The sequence below is a fragment of the Mustela nivalis genome (genome assembly GCF_964662115.1).
Source record: "Mustela nivalis genome assembly, chromosome: 3".
Taxonomy (NCBI): Eukaryota; Metazoa; Chordata; class Mammalia; order Carnivora; family Mustelidae; genus Mustela; species Mustela nivalis.
Window position 1 is genome coordinate 140182687 of NC_139022.1, and position 15423 is coordinate 140198109.

At 44.2% G+C, this 15423-nt stretch overlaps 1 protein-coding gene and 1 long non-coding RNA gene across 2 annotated transcripts in view; one reads left to right on the forward strand and one right to left on the reverse strand.

The window, feature by feature from the left end:
* ABLIM3 (actin binding LIM protein family member 3) overlaps positions 1-15423 on the reverse strand; it is a 109032-nt gene that overhangs the window by 58335 nt on the left and 35274 nt on the right. The window contains 3 exon segments of the mRNA XM_082724332.1: positions 880-992; positions 3006-3189; positions 13083-13220. Coding sequence (XP_082580458.1) covers positions 880-992; positions 3006-3189; positions 13083-13220 — 435 coding nt within the window.
* LOC309861436 lies at positions 4410-13172 on the forward strand. Its single transcript, XR_014309942.1, has 2 exons — positions 4410-6262; positions 12158-13172. It is a non-coding gene; the product is annotated as an uncharacterized lncRNA (long non-coding RNA).

Below are 15423 nucleotides of genomic sequence, written 5' to 3' on the forward strand. Positions count from 1 at the left end.
CTGGTGTTATAGATGTTCGCTTCATCTCTAAACACTGGTTCTCAGTCTTAGGAGCAGCAAATGCATCACCCAGGAAGCTTATTAAGAATGCAGACTTCTAGGTTCCTTTCTTAGAAGTCCAAAGTGCGGGGGTGGGGGTTGCCTGGGTGGCTCAGTGGGTTAAGGTCTGTCTTCAGTTCAGGTCATGATCTCAGAGGCCTGGGGGTGAGCCCCACATCAGGTTCCCTGCTGAGCAGGGAGTCTGCTTTTCTCTCTGCCCCTCCCTGCCCCCCTGCCCTGGCTCATGCTCTCTCTCTCTCTCTCTTGCTTGCTCTCTGTCAAGTAAATAAATAAAATCTTAAAAAAAAGAGTAAAGAAAATTTAAAAAAAGAAGTCCAAAGTGGGCCTAAAAATTTGTATGTTTAGCATTATGCAGTGAAGGTTTCCCTGGGACACTTTCTAAGAGACACTAGCCCATCCCTTGTGGTTTGCTCCCATATTTCTCCTTTTTAAGATGTGTCTGTGTATTTATAGTGGCATTTATAGAAATTGAGAATCCTTGGTGGCTTCTTCAGCCCTGTTTGGGTGCCCTGAGGAACACAGATCCAGAAGGAAGATGAGATGGGGAGCCTAGCTCATCCCAGAAGAGCCCCACCCAAGCGGCCAAGCATGGTACAGGCTGTCACTGTTTCTAGTCAACAGCCTGCTTTCCCTGCATTTCTGCTTAAGGAAGCTGGTGAGTCTGGGCTGAATGCCAACTGGGTCAGGCTTCAGGAGTCCTCCAGTGTGGAAACCTCCCCCACTTCCCTCCAGGCCTGCAGGAACGGATGCCGGAGCCGGGACAGGGAGCCCTAGGACGCATGGCCCGCAGACACGGAGGTGCCTGGGGGGAGCACTCACGGCTTGGTCCACGGATCTTGATGGGCTTACTGCTGGTCATGGACTGGGAGCATGTCTGACACACGCATTCCTTCCCGCTGAAGGTCACCTTGTCTCCAATAGGGAAAGGCTTCCTGCAAGGGAGATAGAAGAGAAATTCAACACCTCTTCTTTTGAGGGATTCCATGTCTATTGGTGAGCTGACAGAAGATGGATTCGAAGCTCGCTGGCACCACACGCAGCCTGCCTTCTATTAGACAAGGTAAATTCAAGTGCTGTTCACAGTGCCAGACTGGCTGAATCAACTCAGTTGGGACCACGACTGGAACTGGAGGCCCACTTGGACCACTGGTATGACGAACACCAGGCCAATCGTGACACTTAGTGAAGTTCACATTTCTCATCTGTGAACGAATTGGTTAATAATTCCTCCCAGAGTTGCCCCTTCTTCCCAGAAAGACTTTTCCCATCCCAACCTCCTCTATGCCCCAATATCAAGAAGAACTCATTCAACTCTTAAATTTACCAAAATGTCTTCCTTTCACTGGCCAGGACCTTTAGAAAGCCACCAATAACCTCTTCCTCTCCTCTGCCATTGTGCAGTTTGGGTTTCAGAGTTCAGAGGTCTCAAACTTGTCCGTGTCCTGCCTCCCTAACAAAGATGAACTGTACATCGAGTCCCGGGCAGCATCGAGTCCATTGTTCAGGGGCACTCACACATGAAGTCTGGGAGAGCCCATTACACAGACTCTGAGGGCAGCCTCGGACATAGGCTTCCGGGGGCTCCCATGCCTTTGTATTTGCAACATGGGGCATGGGAGGGAGTGCTGGGGTGAGTTGGGGGAGCTGGGTTCTCATCGAGGCCCAGACACTGACTTCTGGTAAAGGACACAGCATGATGCTGGGGGAGGCACTGCCTCTGTGTGGGGCTTGACAGAAACTTCACTCTAAACTGTCTGGACCTGGGACACCTGGGTGGCTCAGTTGGTTAAGCAACTGCGTTTGGTTCAGGTCATGATCTCGGGGTCCTGGGATTGAGTCCTACATCGGGCTCCCTGCTCAGTGGGGAGCCTCTTTCTCCTTCCTCTCTCTCTCTGTCTGTCAAATAACTAAATAAATTCCTCAAGAAAACCAAAACCAAAAGAAAAAAAACCCCAACATATGGACCTTACTGTGCTAGCCTTGAGTGGGTCTGGGATTCTGGGACCCAGCACCCAGGTTTTAGGAGATAGATGAGTGAATGGATTCCACTGGGTGATTTTATTTTCTTGTACACTGTGTCATTAGTCTCAGCAGGAACCCTAACTAGAAACTAACAGGTAGTTATTTTATGGGGAGAATAATCCATAAATTCCTTTCCTAATTAAAAAAAGCACACATTTATTCCAAACCACGTTTCTACATATGACTTAATCAGAACAGTCCATTAAATTTTAATGCATTTGTGGGCAAGGCTGAGGCCTCCTTTATTTTTTGCATCTCCTTAATGCAGTGCTTGGCACACGGTGGACCCTTCACATATGTCTGCTGAGGTAACAAGGAACCGGGGCCCAGGGCATGAGGGGGAGGGAAGGGTGAACTTCCCATCGCCTACCAGCTTGCCTGAGAGGCTAGATGGTTGTCATATAATGACAAGAACAGCAAAAGCAGACACAATTACATCCCCGTTACTGAGCTACAGTCTTTGCAAATACCATCTCATCATTTTTCAAGAAAAGCCAACAATGCGGCAGTGGTTTTGATGCCCGTTTTACTGATGAAAATGCTGAGGCTTACAGAGAGGGCATCACTTGTCAGGGTCATGGGGGAAGGCTACAAACATATCTCTACACTACATGTGGCAGAGGGGGTAGGAGCTGGCCCAGTTGCCCCATTTCCAGAATGGGTTCAGGGTACTTGGTAGTTCCTCTGAGGACTTCCGAAGGGAAATGGGAGGCTGAGGGCGGGGGCTCAGGTCCTCGCTCTGTCTGGATCTCTAGGCAAACTAGTGTTTCGCAGGAGATCACCTTTGACAGACGGGATTCGGCTGCTGTCACATCATTCTGCCCAGGACAGTCTAGAAATCCAACTGTCCAGCATCTAGCCCTGGGAGCCCCCAGATCGCCACGGGGCCCAGGTGGAGGGGCCGGCCTCCCCCACCTGCTCACCTGCACAAGCTGCACACGAAGCACTTGGGGTGGTAGGTGCGACCCAGGGCGGAGATGACCTCGCCGGTGATGAAGTCCCTACAGCTGTCGCAGCGGGTGCCGTAGAGCTGCTGGTAGTCCTGGGTGCAGATGTACTCCTGGTTCTTGAAGAAGAAGCCCGACTGGGCCAGGCCGCAGCCACATACTGCGGGGCACAAGGAGAAGATCGAGGGCAGGGTGAGTCCAGGGAAGGTTGACCAGCATGAGGTTCTCGCAGGGGACAAGGCTGGCATGTGACTTGGTCATAAGTGGCCCCAAAATGGTGGCACATAGGACCTTGTGGGGGCTAGTGTTCCTTAAAGTGTGTCCTGAAGACCCTTTGCATTGGAAGCAACCACAGGCTCCCTAAGATGCTGATGCCTGGGCCTGAATCAGACCCCCTGGGGGCAAGGCCCCAGGGATTTGCATTTTGGTGCACTCCCCAGCTGATTCAGATGAGACCACTGACGTCATACCCCCCTCTCATGCATGGATGGAAGTTTAGGGCTGCGTGGCCCACACAAGGCCATACTATCTCATGAATTGGATAAGATCAGTAAAAATGTCCCTGCGTACTTTCCCTGTGTATGATTCTGTGCAAGGTGAAGACAATTTAGGATGGCAATGGGATGAATGGTTGGAAATTTATAATCTGCTCTCACCATAGACATAAAGAGTTGGTCTGTTCCAAGGCAAGAATGATAAAACGCAATCCCTGAACCATGAAGAGCTAACAGTATACGCCCAAAGACGACCTTATAGAACATACATCATGGACAACAGGCCATGGGCTGGAGCGGGTAGCAAGTGCCAGGAGTGGGGAGGAAAAGGGAGCAAAGTTGTGGGGGAGGGATCATGGTAGGCTTCTTGGAGGAGGCGGCACTTAAGTTGAACCCTGAAGGTGGAAAATGAGCTAAAGCATACAAGCAGGAAGTTGCAAGTGATATCTGTGTGGTGGTGTGGTATTTTTAGGGTGTGAAGGGCAGTAATAACAGGAAGACATTGACAGGCCAGTTGGAGGAGAGCCTGAGTCCAGCTTAAGAAGTTTAGGCTTTGTGGGATATTGAGGAGCCATGGATGGTTTTTCTCCTAGTTTTTTAAAACCTTAAAAAAATATTTTGAAACTCTCTGACATAAACAAAAGAAGAGAGAAGGTTATAATGATGTCCCATCACTCAGTTGCAAAAATGACCAATTGCATTGCTAGCTTTTGCACAGACAGACAACGTATGTCACCAGGTCTTATGGGATATCCTTGCGGACAATACAAAGATGCACAGGGCCGATAACAGAGGAGTAGGTAGAGGTAGTTATAGGTGCTTTAACGACCGAATCATGTGGGACTCCCTACCTCCAAAGGACTTAGAAACGTGGGAAGTGAGATTTCCCTCCAAGGGTTAAGTTACAAAATCCACACCTAATGGGAAAGACAGAAAGAGGCAAAGTTTCTTCCAAGAGATCAAATGGCTCTTAGGGCCACCAGTACTGCTGAATGTATTGATCTGGCTAAAGCAGGGGTGGCAACCCAGAAGAGGCTGACCAGCCATCAAGGGAAGGCCATTGGGGAGCCCATTCCAACCCTTTGACCAGCCCCCTTGTTCTGAGTCTGTATTCACTATGTGACTTACAGTTTGACTTACTAGGTAGATTTTTGGGAGAGAAGAAGCTGGTCAGGGCAATGCAAACTACTATAACAGAGAATGACATCTCTCCATCAATAAAAGGGCACTCTGATCGTATACATTGGTTTCCTGAGGTCTTGGTGAGCATGGATCAGCTTTCTGAGGCATGATCAATGGTGTGGAAACCAATAAGATAAGAATTCCAAGCCTGTAATTGTGGGGACCTGGCTTGGATTGGGTGAGGCTATCCCAGCAAATACTGTCTCCTTGCTCATAGGGAAACTTGTCATGCAAAAGCAGTCAGTTTAAAGAGAGACACATGGCACAAGTGTGTGTTCACCTTGCAGGCCAGAGGCAGGCTTATGGGGCCAGGATGAGTGAGCCAGAGGGCAGCCCCAGAGGTCACAGCATTGGGGGGACCGTGTAGCACAGTGGGAGTCATGATAGTCTGTGAACTGGACCAACCTGGGCTCTGGGTTTGTCACTGCCGCTAACTCTCTGGCTGACAATGAACTTGGTCCCTGTTCACATGCATGTATAATGAAGAAGGTGGATTAAAAAGTGACCTGAGCTTTTCTTCTGACACCAGCATGCCATGAGTCTAGGAGAAGCATTGCTCCTTTCGGGGTCTACCAGGGGCCTAAACATTTTAAACTCAGTACGAGGTGGGGCTGGCAGGCCCTGGAGCCCACCCTTCCCTGCAGAGAAGCAGGGCCTATTCGCACAGGGGGTGGTGGTGGTTGATGGCGTGAGGGTTGATCTTCTACCAGGCTTCATGAAAATTCATCACAGCAAACAATGCCTCAAGAGCAGGCCAGGCCAGAGTACAGGGCGTTCTGGGGCGTGCAGGTGGCAGATCGATTGACTTCACGGCTGTGGAATTAGTGAGGTCATGGCCTATGACCTCATTGGAAACAGCTCCTGTTTTTTTCCTTCTTTTCTCCCCTTTGTTTCCCCCTCCTGCTCCACCCCCAGAGCCACCTCTCCCAGTGGACAAACCCAGGAGGTGGTAAGAAAACTTGGAACAATCGGTTCCTTCATTTCCCCCAAGGAGCTGCAGGAGGAAGTTTTTGGTAGAAAGGATGTAAAGGTTGATAAGAATCTCAGGGGGTTCCTGGAAATACAGTGGGGAGCACGGGGATGGAAGGCAAGCTGGACAGCACGACAGATGTGTCTGAGGCTGAGCAGAGCCTGACATCCAAATAACAGGAAAGGCCTTGGAGAGGGTCCGCAGCATGCAACTGCTGCGGAAGTTAACACACTCAGGGCAGACGTTATTCTGTGAATCAAAAAAGTGAAGTCTATTAACGAGAAAAAAAAATAAAAAGCAGATCAATGGGTTTGACAGTGGGACAGAATATGAGAAGTTAGAATCACTTTGAGAAAATCTAGAATGAGTGCTCATTGTTAAAAGATGCCCAGAAAGAGACCTTGCCCACAGTCATAGTGCATTTCAGGGGAAAATGGACTGACTGTGTTGCGGGTCACTGGACCGGGGTCCATGTTTCTGTTCTACCACTCAGGTGCCGTGTGGCTTTGAAAAGGTTACCTTACCTCTTTCAAGCTCAGCTGCCTCATTTGTGAAATGAAGAAGAAACTGAGAACGCACGGAGACCCGTGAGTACACGGGTTTCCCATAGGATTCTGTTGGTTTTCAACTTTGCAAACGAGACGGAGTTTTCAAAACCCAAGCTTTAGAAGGGTTCCTGAGGGCAATCTATTTAACATTTAAATGTTTAAATGTGAACTACATTATACATACAGAAAAAGGAGTAAATATACAAACACGGTTTAAAGAAGAAGAAGAATAAAATACACTCCCAGCTACCCGCTTCCCACTTGATGAAACAGAACATTCCCGGTGCCTCGGAAGCCTGTTTGCATCTCCCGAAAGCATTCCCTTCCCCATGTTGTCCCTAACTGTTGTTTGTTATTCTCTTGCTTTTCTTTCTACTTTAACCACCTCTGATGTATCCACAAATAATGCCTTGTTTAGTTTTGCCTTTTTTGAACTTTATGTTCATGGACCCCCCTCTGCATTTATTCTTCCGCGCTTGATTCGTACTTTCAGGATGATGTGCTGGAGATGCGTCCAGGTCGACGCCCGTAACTGGGTTTTTCTGCTGTATCCTATGGTCTGTATCACAAGCGATCTACTCCACTGCCGAAGGACATTTGAGCTGTTTGCAATTTTTTTTTCTTTTATGGAAATGCTGCTTTGGGCATTCTTGTACCTGTGAGGTGAAGCCTCGTAGTTTTCCAAAGAGTTTTTCCCATTTGCTTTCCCACCAGCAGTTTCCACCGATCCATATCACCATTGGAAGCTGATAATATATGCGTTGACATAGTGGCTGTAAAATGTCATCTTATTGTGATTTTATGTAATTAATTAATTAATTTTTAAAAACACACTCTTTCTTTTCTCCCTCCCCTCCCCTCCCCTTCCCTTTCCTTTTCTTCTTTTCTTTCTCTCTCTCTCTCCCTCCTTTCCTTCCTTCCAAGTGGGAGCACACTTGTGTGCATGTGCACAAGCAGGGTGCCAGGGGGCGAGGGTAGGGAAAGAGGGAGAGGGAAAGAGAGAAACCCAAGCAGCCTCCATGCCTAGTGCGAGCCCTACTTGGGGCTCAATCTCACGACTCTGAGACCATGACCCAAGCTGAAATCAAGAGTCAGCCGCTCAACTGACTGAGTCACCCAGGCTCCCCATCTTATTGTGATTTTAAATTTCACTTCCCTGCTTATTAATGAAATTGAGAATCTTCTTATATGTTTATGGGCCATTTGTGTTTTCAGGGTTCATCTATGCAGATGTATTGCTACAAAATATTCCACTGTATTTTATTTATCTGTTCATTGGTTGATGGATATTTGATTTGTTTCCAATTTTTGACTTGATGAATAATAGTGCCATGAACAGTCATGCACAAGTGTTTGCGTGGACATATGTTTTCATTTCTCTTAAGCATACATCTTATGACTTTGAAATTGTTAAGTCATAGGATTACTTTACCTTGAACTCCTAGAGGAACTGCAAGACGGTTTTCCACAGCAGCTGTGCACTTTGCATTCCCACCCGCAGCGGGTGAGGGTTCCAATTTCTCCACATTCTTGACAACACTTGCCGGATTCTGTCTTTTTGAAGATGGCCGATCTTGTGGGTATGACATGTGTCTCCTTGTGGTTTGATGTGCATTCTCAGATGGCTAATGATATCGAGCATTTTTCCCATGTGTTTGCTGGATGTGTGTAGAACTTCTTTGGAGAAAAGTCTCTTTGGATCCTTTGCCCATTTCGAAATCGGATTATTTGTAAGTTGTAAGAATATTTTATATAGTTTAGATACAAGTTCTTTACCAGATGTATGTTTTGCAAATTTCCTTGCCCATTCAGTGGGTTGCCTTTTTACATTCTTGATGGTATATTTGAAGCACAGAGAAGTGTTTAATTTTGATGACACCTAATTCATCTATTTTTCTTCTGTTGTTTGTACTTCTGGTATCCACGCCAAGAAGTCTTTGACTAACTCAAGGTCACAAAGACTTACTCTTGTATTTTCTCCTGAGAGTTTTATAGTTTCTGCTCTTACAGGTAGGTTTTTTGACTTATTTTGAGCTAATTATTATGTATGGTGTGAGGAAGGAGTCCAACTTCATGTTTTTTGGTTGTTTTTTTGCATATGTATGTTCAGTTTTCCTAGCACCATTTGTTGAAGACTCTTCTTTCCCCATAGAATTGTCTTGGTAGCTTTGCTGACAATCACCTGACCATAAACCTAAGGGTTGATTTCTGCTCTCTCAATTCTATTGATCTATATGTCTATTCATGTGCTAATACCATATTGTCTTATCTACTGTAGCTTTGTAGTAAGTTTTGAAAATGGGAAGTTTGAGTCCTCCAGCTTTGTTCTTTTTTTTTTTTTTTTCCCCAGAAATGTTTTGGCTATTCTATGTCCTCTGCAATTCCATATTAATCTCACAATCAGCTTGTCAATTTCTTCAAGGAAGTCAGCTGGGATTTTTATGGGCATTGTATTCGCTATGAACAGAATATTATTCTGCCCCAGATTTGTATTTTGAAGCCCTAACTCCCAGTGTCATGGTATTTGTGTAGGAGCCTTGAAGAGATACTTAGGTTTAGATGAGGTTATAAGGGTGGGACCCTTATTATGAGATTAGTGCCCTTTTTAGAAGAGACACCAGCCAGCTTGCCATCTCTCTCTCTCTCTCTCTTTCTGACATGTGAGAGCACAGAAAGAAGATGGCTATCTGCAAGCCAAGAAGGGAGCTCTCACCAGAACCCAACCATGCTGGCACCTTGATCTTGGACTTCCGGCCTCTGGAACTGTGACAAGATAAATTTCTGTTTAAGCCACTCAACTTATAGTATTTTACTGTGGAAACCTGAGCTGAGTAAGAGAGCATCAGATCTGTGGGTTAGTCTGAAGAATACTGCCATCTTGACAATATTAAGACTTCCGATCCATGAACACGAGATTTCATTTATTTAGATCTTCTTTAATATTTCTTTTCAGAGTATAAATTTTATACTTTTGTTAAATTTATTCCTATGTATTTTATTTTTGATGCTATTACAAATAAATCATTTCTAATTTTATTTTCAGATCATTCATTGTAAATGTATAGAAATTCAATTGATATTTCACCCCCAAACCCTGATGAACTTAGTTGTTATTTCTAATAGCTTTTTAGTGCATTCCTTAGGATTTGCTATTTATGAGATCATGTCATGTGCATATAGAAATAACTTTCCTCTTACTTTTTCAATCTGGATGTCTTTTACTTCATTTTCTTGTGTAACTGACCCAATAGAAGCCTATGGTACAGAGTTGAATGGGAGTATTAAGAGCAAACATCCTTTTGCTACTTTTGACTTTACAGGAAGGCAGGCAGGCAGGCAGTCTTTCACCATTAAATATGATGTTAGCTATAGGTTTGTTTGGTTCTTGAGAAATATTTTTGCTGAACACATAATTCTAAATTTACAGTTATTTCTTTTAGTATATACAGCTATTACCCCACTCGTCTCTGGCTTCCTTGTTGCTACTAACATGTCAGCGGTCAATCTACTTACCATTCATAGGCAGATGATCTATTTCTTCTCTCTGGCTGTTCTTAAAATTGTCTTTTGTCTTTGGTGATCTGTGGTTTCACTCTGATGATGTATATAAGTGGAGTTCTTTTATATTTTTCTACTGGGATTTATTAAGTTTCTGGATCCAGTGATTTGTGTCTTTGAGTGGTTCTAGAACATTCACAGCTGTCATGTCTCCAAATATCCTCCCACTCATGTATTCAATTACATATCTCTAGAACTCTGATTGAATATATGTCAAACCTTTCCACTATTTTCTCCATGCATAAATTTCTCTTTTATTTTTACCTCCTTCTTATATTTCTGAACCAAATGTATATATCTATTTCTTGGCTAAATCCTACAGTTCATTAATTCTTTCTTCAGTAACATCTAATCTGCTATATAATCCATACACTGACTTTTAAATTTCAAATATTATTTATTTTTATTTCTAAAATTTTGTTTATTTTTCAAATCTGCTGTGCTACTTGCTATAATGTTTCTGTTCTTGTTCTTTTTTTAAAATGGCTCTTCTTATTTATTTAAATGTATTGTATGTAGTCATTATATAATGTCAGAAAATGCGAACTTATGAAGTCTTTGAGGTTCTGATTCTTCTCTTCTTTGTTTTTGTGGCGTTCTACCCCCAGTATGATTTGTGTGTTTTTGACTGTGAGTTACTCATCTGGCTAATAATATTACCTGTGGGAGTTCTTTGAGTCCTGGAGTAAAGCTGAATTCCTCCAAAGAGGAATATCACTTGTTTCTGCCATTTGCCAAGTATAAGATGACTTTCTTTTAAATTCTGTTTCACCTTTTTAAATATTTATGCCAAATATATAACATGAATATAGAACGTGAATCCATGTTAAGGGTGGATTATGGGTAGACATTTTGATACAAGTTTTATTCTGCTCTACCCAGTGCCAAAGTTGGTACAGAAAAGGTTCCTTGCTGTCTCCTCCTCCAGTTTATTTCTCACCCATCCATACATTGAAAGTAAGATTTTCATAGGGGAAAATCTCAGCTTTACTCAGAGGTCTCCTATTAGATTCCTACTTAGACCAGGCTCTAGCCTCTACTTCCTATGTCTCCATCATCTATGCAGCCATCAAGGCAAAAGCTCAAGGTTGCCAAGGTTGAGCATAAACCATCAGGATTAAATCTTGCGCTGGCAGGCACACGAGGATATCTGCTTTTACTTTTGTTTTTTTTACCTCTGCAGGTTCTTTCATTTCATGTCAGCACAGTAGTGCATGGTAAAAGAACTGTAAGAAATAGTCATAGAGATTTTAACTTTTTCAAATGAAGCTATTTAAGGTAACTATAACTGTTACTGCTGGAAAAAAAAATCTTTCATTTCTTTCACTTCTAAGCAAGTTGACATTGAAAACAGTCAGAAAAGTAAATCTATTTTTTTTCCCTTAAAATCTCCGTGAAAAGATGTTTTCCAACCTCCTTGTGGTTGATTGTCAAAATGTCCAAATTCTTCCTTTCTCTGTATTCACACCCTTGAAGTCTGCAAATCCTCCCACCAAGGGCAAAGTTTATTTCTCCATGATCTTGAACCTGGGTCGGCCCCTTGACTCATTTTGGCCAATGGGACATTGGCAGGTATGACATAAGCTGAGGCTTAAAAAGGTCTTGCTTTCCGAAGCTTGCTCCCTGGTTATGCTTGGAACTCTGAGACCACCATGCAAATGAGTCCAAGCCAGGCTACTGGAGGATGAGAAGCCAGATGCAGACACTCAGGCTGACAGCCTGCAAACCACTGCCAGCTGACCCAGCAATAGCATCATGATGAGGCGAGTGGAGACAAGGAGAGCCAACTTAGCCAGGGAGAGCTGCCCTGCCAACCCAGAGAATCATGAGCTAAACAAAAAATTACCTAAAACTATTAAATTTTGGTCTAAGCAAAGGGTAACTAATAGACTTTCTTAAGAATATGATCATACAGTCCTAGCTCAGGCCTCCTTAGAACAATTTTACTGTTTTTACCCTTTGTCCTGCCCCAGCTTCTGGGGATGTAGAAATGGTCACTCGCCAGGACACTTTTGCAAGTCAGCTTACACTAAAGGGGTGTGCCAAGCCTCAATCTGGAATTCAAATCACATCAATTAAAATATATTCCATATATGCTTCCACTAAAAACATTAGGACATATGAATATGTCATTTATTTGCTCAATGCAGAGTCTATTGAGATCCTGAGAAAGAAATCCAGAATTTTTCTCAGTGGCAGGGGAAGTCAATCTCAGACACATAAGACGGAGGTTGGAAACAGTTATTAAAATGAAAAGATCTGAGGTTTCAATTGATCTTAAATCCAATATATGTTAATGCCATGAAGCAACTCCTCCGGAGGTCAATTCAGCATCAATCGTATTAACCGAAACAGTGTCCCTACTCTGTCTGCCAGACTTTGAGAACCGTGGTCTGTTCTGGGCACCATGCTTTAAGAATGACAGTGACAGACCAGAATGGATCAAGGAAGAAGACTCCAAGATGATACAAGTTGGAATCATTTCAGATGAAGCTCAAGGTGAGGACCCACAGGGTCATCAGGGCCAGGGAGACTTGGCTGCAAATACGTGAGCGCCAGCCCCAGGGAACAGCACACATGAAGGACTCATCACACTTCGTGAGAACAAATCTAGAAACTGCAGGTGCAAGTTTCTGGTTTGGGCTCAAACATTTCCCAAACCCACGGGGCCATCCAACCTCAAAATGGCTGCTCTGGGGAAGAGAAAGCCTGGATGAGGAGTTCAAGGTGGACACTGGAGAGGCATCTGTCAGGGACCACGGCGGAGGGACGGTTGCCCTGCCCAGGCCAGAGGGCTCCCGGGCTCTTTCAGCAGAGTCCTACTTTCTTCTTGCTGCTAGTTATCCCGCTTGTTTAGGAACTTGTAGTTTTTAAGAGGTAACCCGACATCCATCTGCTCCCAAATTACAGACCTCAGTGAAGTCATAATGTACCTTCTCCCCTGTTTGAGGACTGGTCATAGAAGAGGGGCTCATCTCAGAGCCCCACTCTTTCATTCACTCTCAAATTGGTTTAGAGGCACGAGCCAGGAGTCTTTCCAGATGTTTAGGTAAAACTTGCAGGATTGCCTTTTTCCTTCTGGGTCAGCACTGCCATTCTGAGGTCTCCAGCTTCCCTCCCTCCCCCACGTCTAGAATTTTCCCTCCCACTTCCCTCCATACTGCCCAAGGGAGAATTCTCATAAAGGCTCAAGGAGAGTTTCTCTAGGGCTATAGAAGTAGCTTAACTGCCTGTGTTTTTTCTGTCTCCTCCGTGCATGTCCTGCCATCTGACAAGGGAGCTGGGAGCCTGGGCTTCCTACCTTGGCAGGTGAAGCATCTGATGTGAAAGTGGTTGTTGTGGACACGGACCACTTCTCCTTTGCAGGTGTCTCCACAGCGGTAGCACTGGATGACATTGGAGCTGCCTCGGGGATTGTAAGGATTCTGTTGATAAGGAACTGTAGGAAGAAACAAAGAGATCACTTTCCAGAAGGCTTGTCTCCTTTACAAACTCTGTTACAAGACATTATCATAATCCTAACTGGGAGAAAAAGCAGAACACGTGCAGGTAATTAGCCAAGTACCTTCAATACATCAGCAGGTCACATATGCCAAGCTAAGTCATCATGGAGATGTGAGTCCATGAATCTCCTTAAGCAGGCAAAGACTTATGAGTGAGCATAAGCTTTCCTTGCCATAATAGAGGTCAAATTTATAGAAGAACCAAAGTAAAGTACTAAAGTAAAGTAAAGAAGAACTAAAAGTAAAGTAAAAGAAGTAGAGTATTTCAAGGTAAATGATTCAGAAATAACAGTTCTTGGGTGATTCTGGATCAAAACCAGGACTTCTCAAGAGAATTTCTTCTCAAGGTGCCAGACTTCTCAGGTCCCAGACTTCTCAAGAGAATTTGGTTCTTGCAGTTGACACGGGTCTCAAAGAAAGGGGCGACTGACCCTACCTCCAACGGGCTTGGAGCAAAGCAAGTGACATTCCCCTCTCTGGGCCTCTAGTTTTGACATCTATAAAATGAGGGTGGTCAATGGTAGTATGGGTTTTGTACAAAGGAGGCATAAAGGGGTGGCACTCTATTTGGAAGGAGGTTGGTGAGAGGACTCATCTGAGTGGCACTTTCCATAACACTGAGAAAATGTCAAAAGTATATAATTAAGAAAAAAATCTGGTAGAGATTATGAAGGGCCTACGGTCATGGAGGTTGGGCACTTGACGATACTGAATAGAGCTACTACCTTATAGATCTATGATCTTGCCCAGACTCTCCATGGCCATGTTTCCAGAACTCCTGTCCCTGAGATATACTTTGCTCTAAAATCTGGCCTCTGGTATTTAATATTAGTAGGCACCTGCTTAGAATAAAAAAATTCAGGGTTGGGAGGGATACTGCCAGCTCTCAGGTCCAACCTCATTATGTATAAGCTACTAAGATAACTTTGCCAATGAGGAACCAGATCTTCTCTCTTGTAAGAAGTCCCTGGGGAGATCGGGAGAGATCTTCTCAATTCCTCAATTCTCCAAGTTGCAGCAACAGTCCCAAATCTTTTGCTCATACTCTATTAGGAGAAAGCTCACTCTTGTCCTGACTATAAAGATGACCACCTGATTGGAGGGGGATTGATGTTTACCATTTAGACATGCAGGCTTACTACCTAAATTTTGAACAAGCTTATTATAAATTAATCTGGACTCACATGAACCTTGAACTGCAAAGGAATTTACAAAATACTTGCTTCAGGGCTTCTTGACCTTGTGTGGTCATGGTTAATGGGTGTTCACTGAAATTTGAATCATTTATTCTAGGCACAAGGAAGGATGGCACATGGTGTCTTGCTTGGCAATGAAAAGTGAGTGGGAATCATGTGTGTCATTTTCAACCGGAGCCAGCCAGTTTGTGATCTGCCATATTGCCTTTTCCATAACCCAGCAACCAGGGATATCCCAGATGGTGTGCCGGGTGCATCAGCTCAGATCCCTGATTGAGCCCTAGAGTGCAGATCCAAGACTAACCCAGGACGAACATCTATGGTGATCAGGGAGTAATTTTTGTTGTCATGACCTTGTTACTACAGCGTATCTGGATGGATATGCCTGGGATCTAATATTTCTAATTAAATATAAAATTTGGTATTATGTGCATTATGCTACAGCTCTCTTCAGATTCTCAAAGATGGCCTCCAAAACTGATCTTAGCTGCCTTCCTCCTTTTAAAGACAAGTAACAGGAAAGCAGGATTTCCTTTTTTATCTTTCTTTCTTTTTTTTTTTTAAAGGATTTTATTTATTTGGGAGAGAGAGAGAGATTGAGAGAACGAGTGGGATGAGGGGCAGAGGGAGAAGCAGGATATGGAACTTGATCCCAAGACCCTGAGATCATGACTTGAGCCGAAGGCAGACACTTAACTGACTGGGCCACCCAGGCACCATGGACTTTCCACTTACAGGTCTCCCAAATCCCCCTTGTGCTATAGGGCAAGAAGCTGGTTACTGAGCCCTGAAAGTGTTGCATCTGACAACTTTGCTGTCTGAGGCGGGAGAATAATATCCTTCTCAGAATCTTTGTCTCAAGGAGTCCCTGCCCCTTATTCAACTTTTCTGCTGTCTTAAATTTAAGACAAAATGTAGTGAGTTAGCTAGTTAACTAAATCAT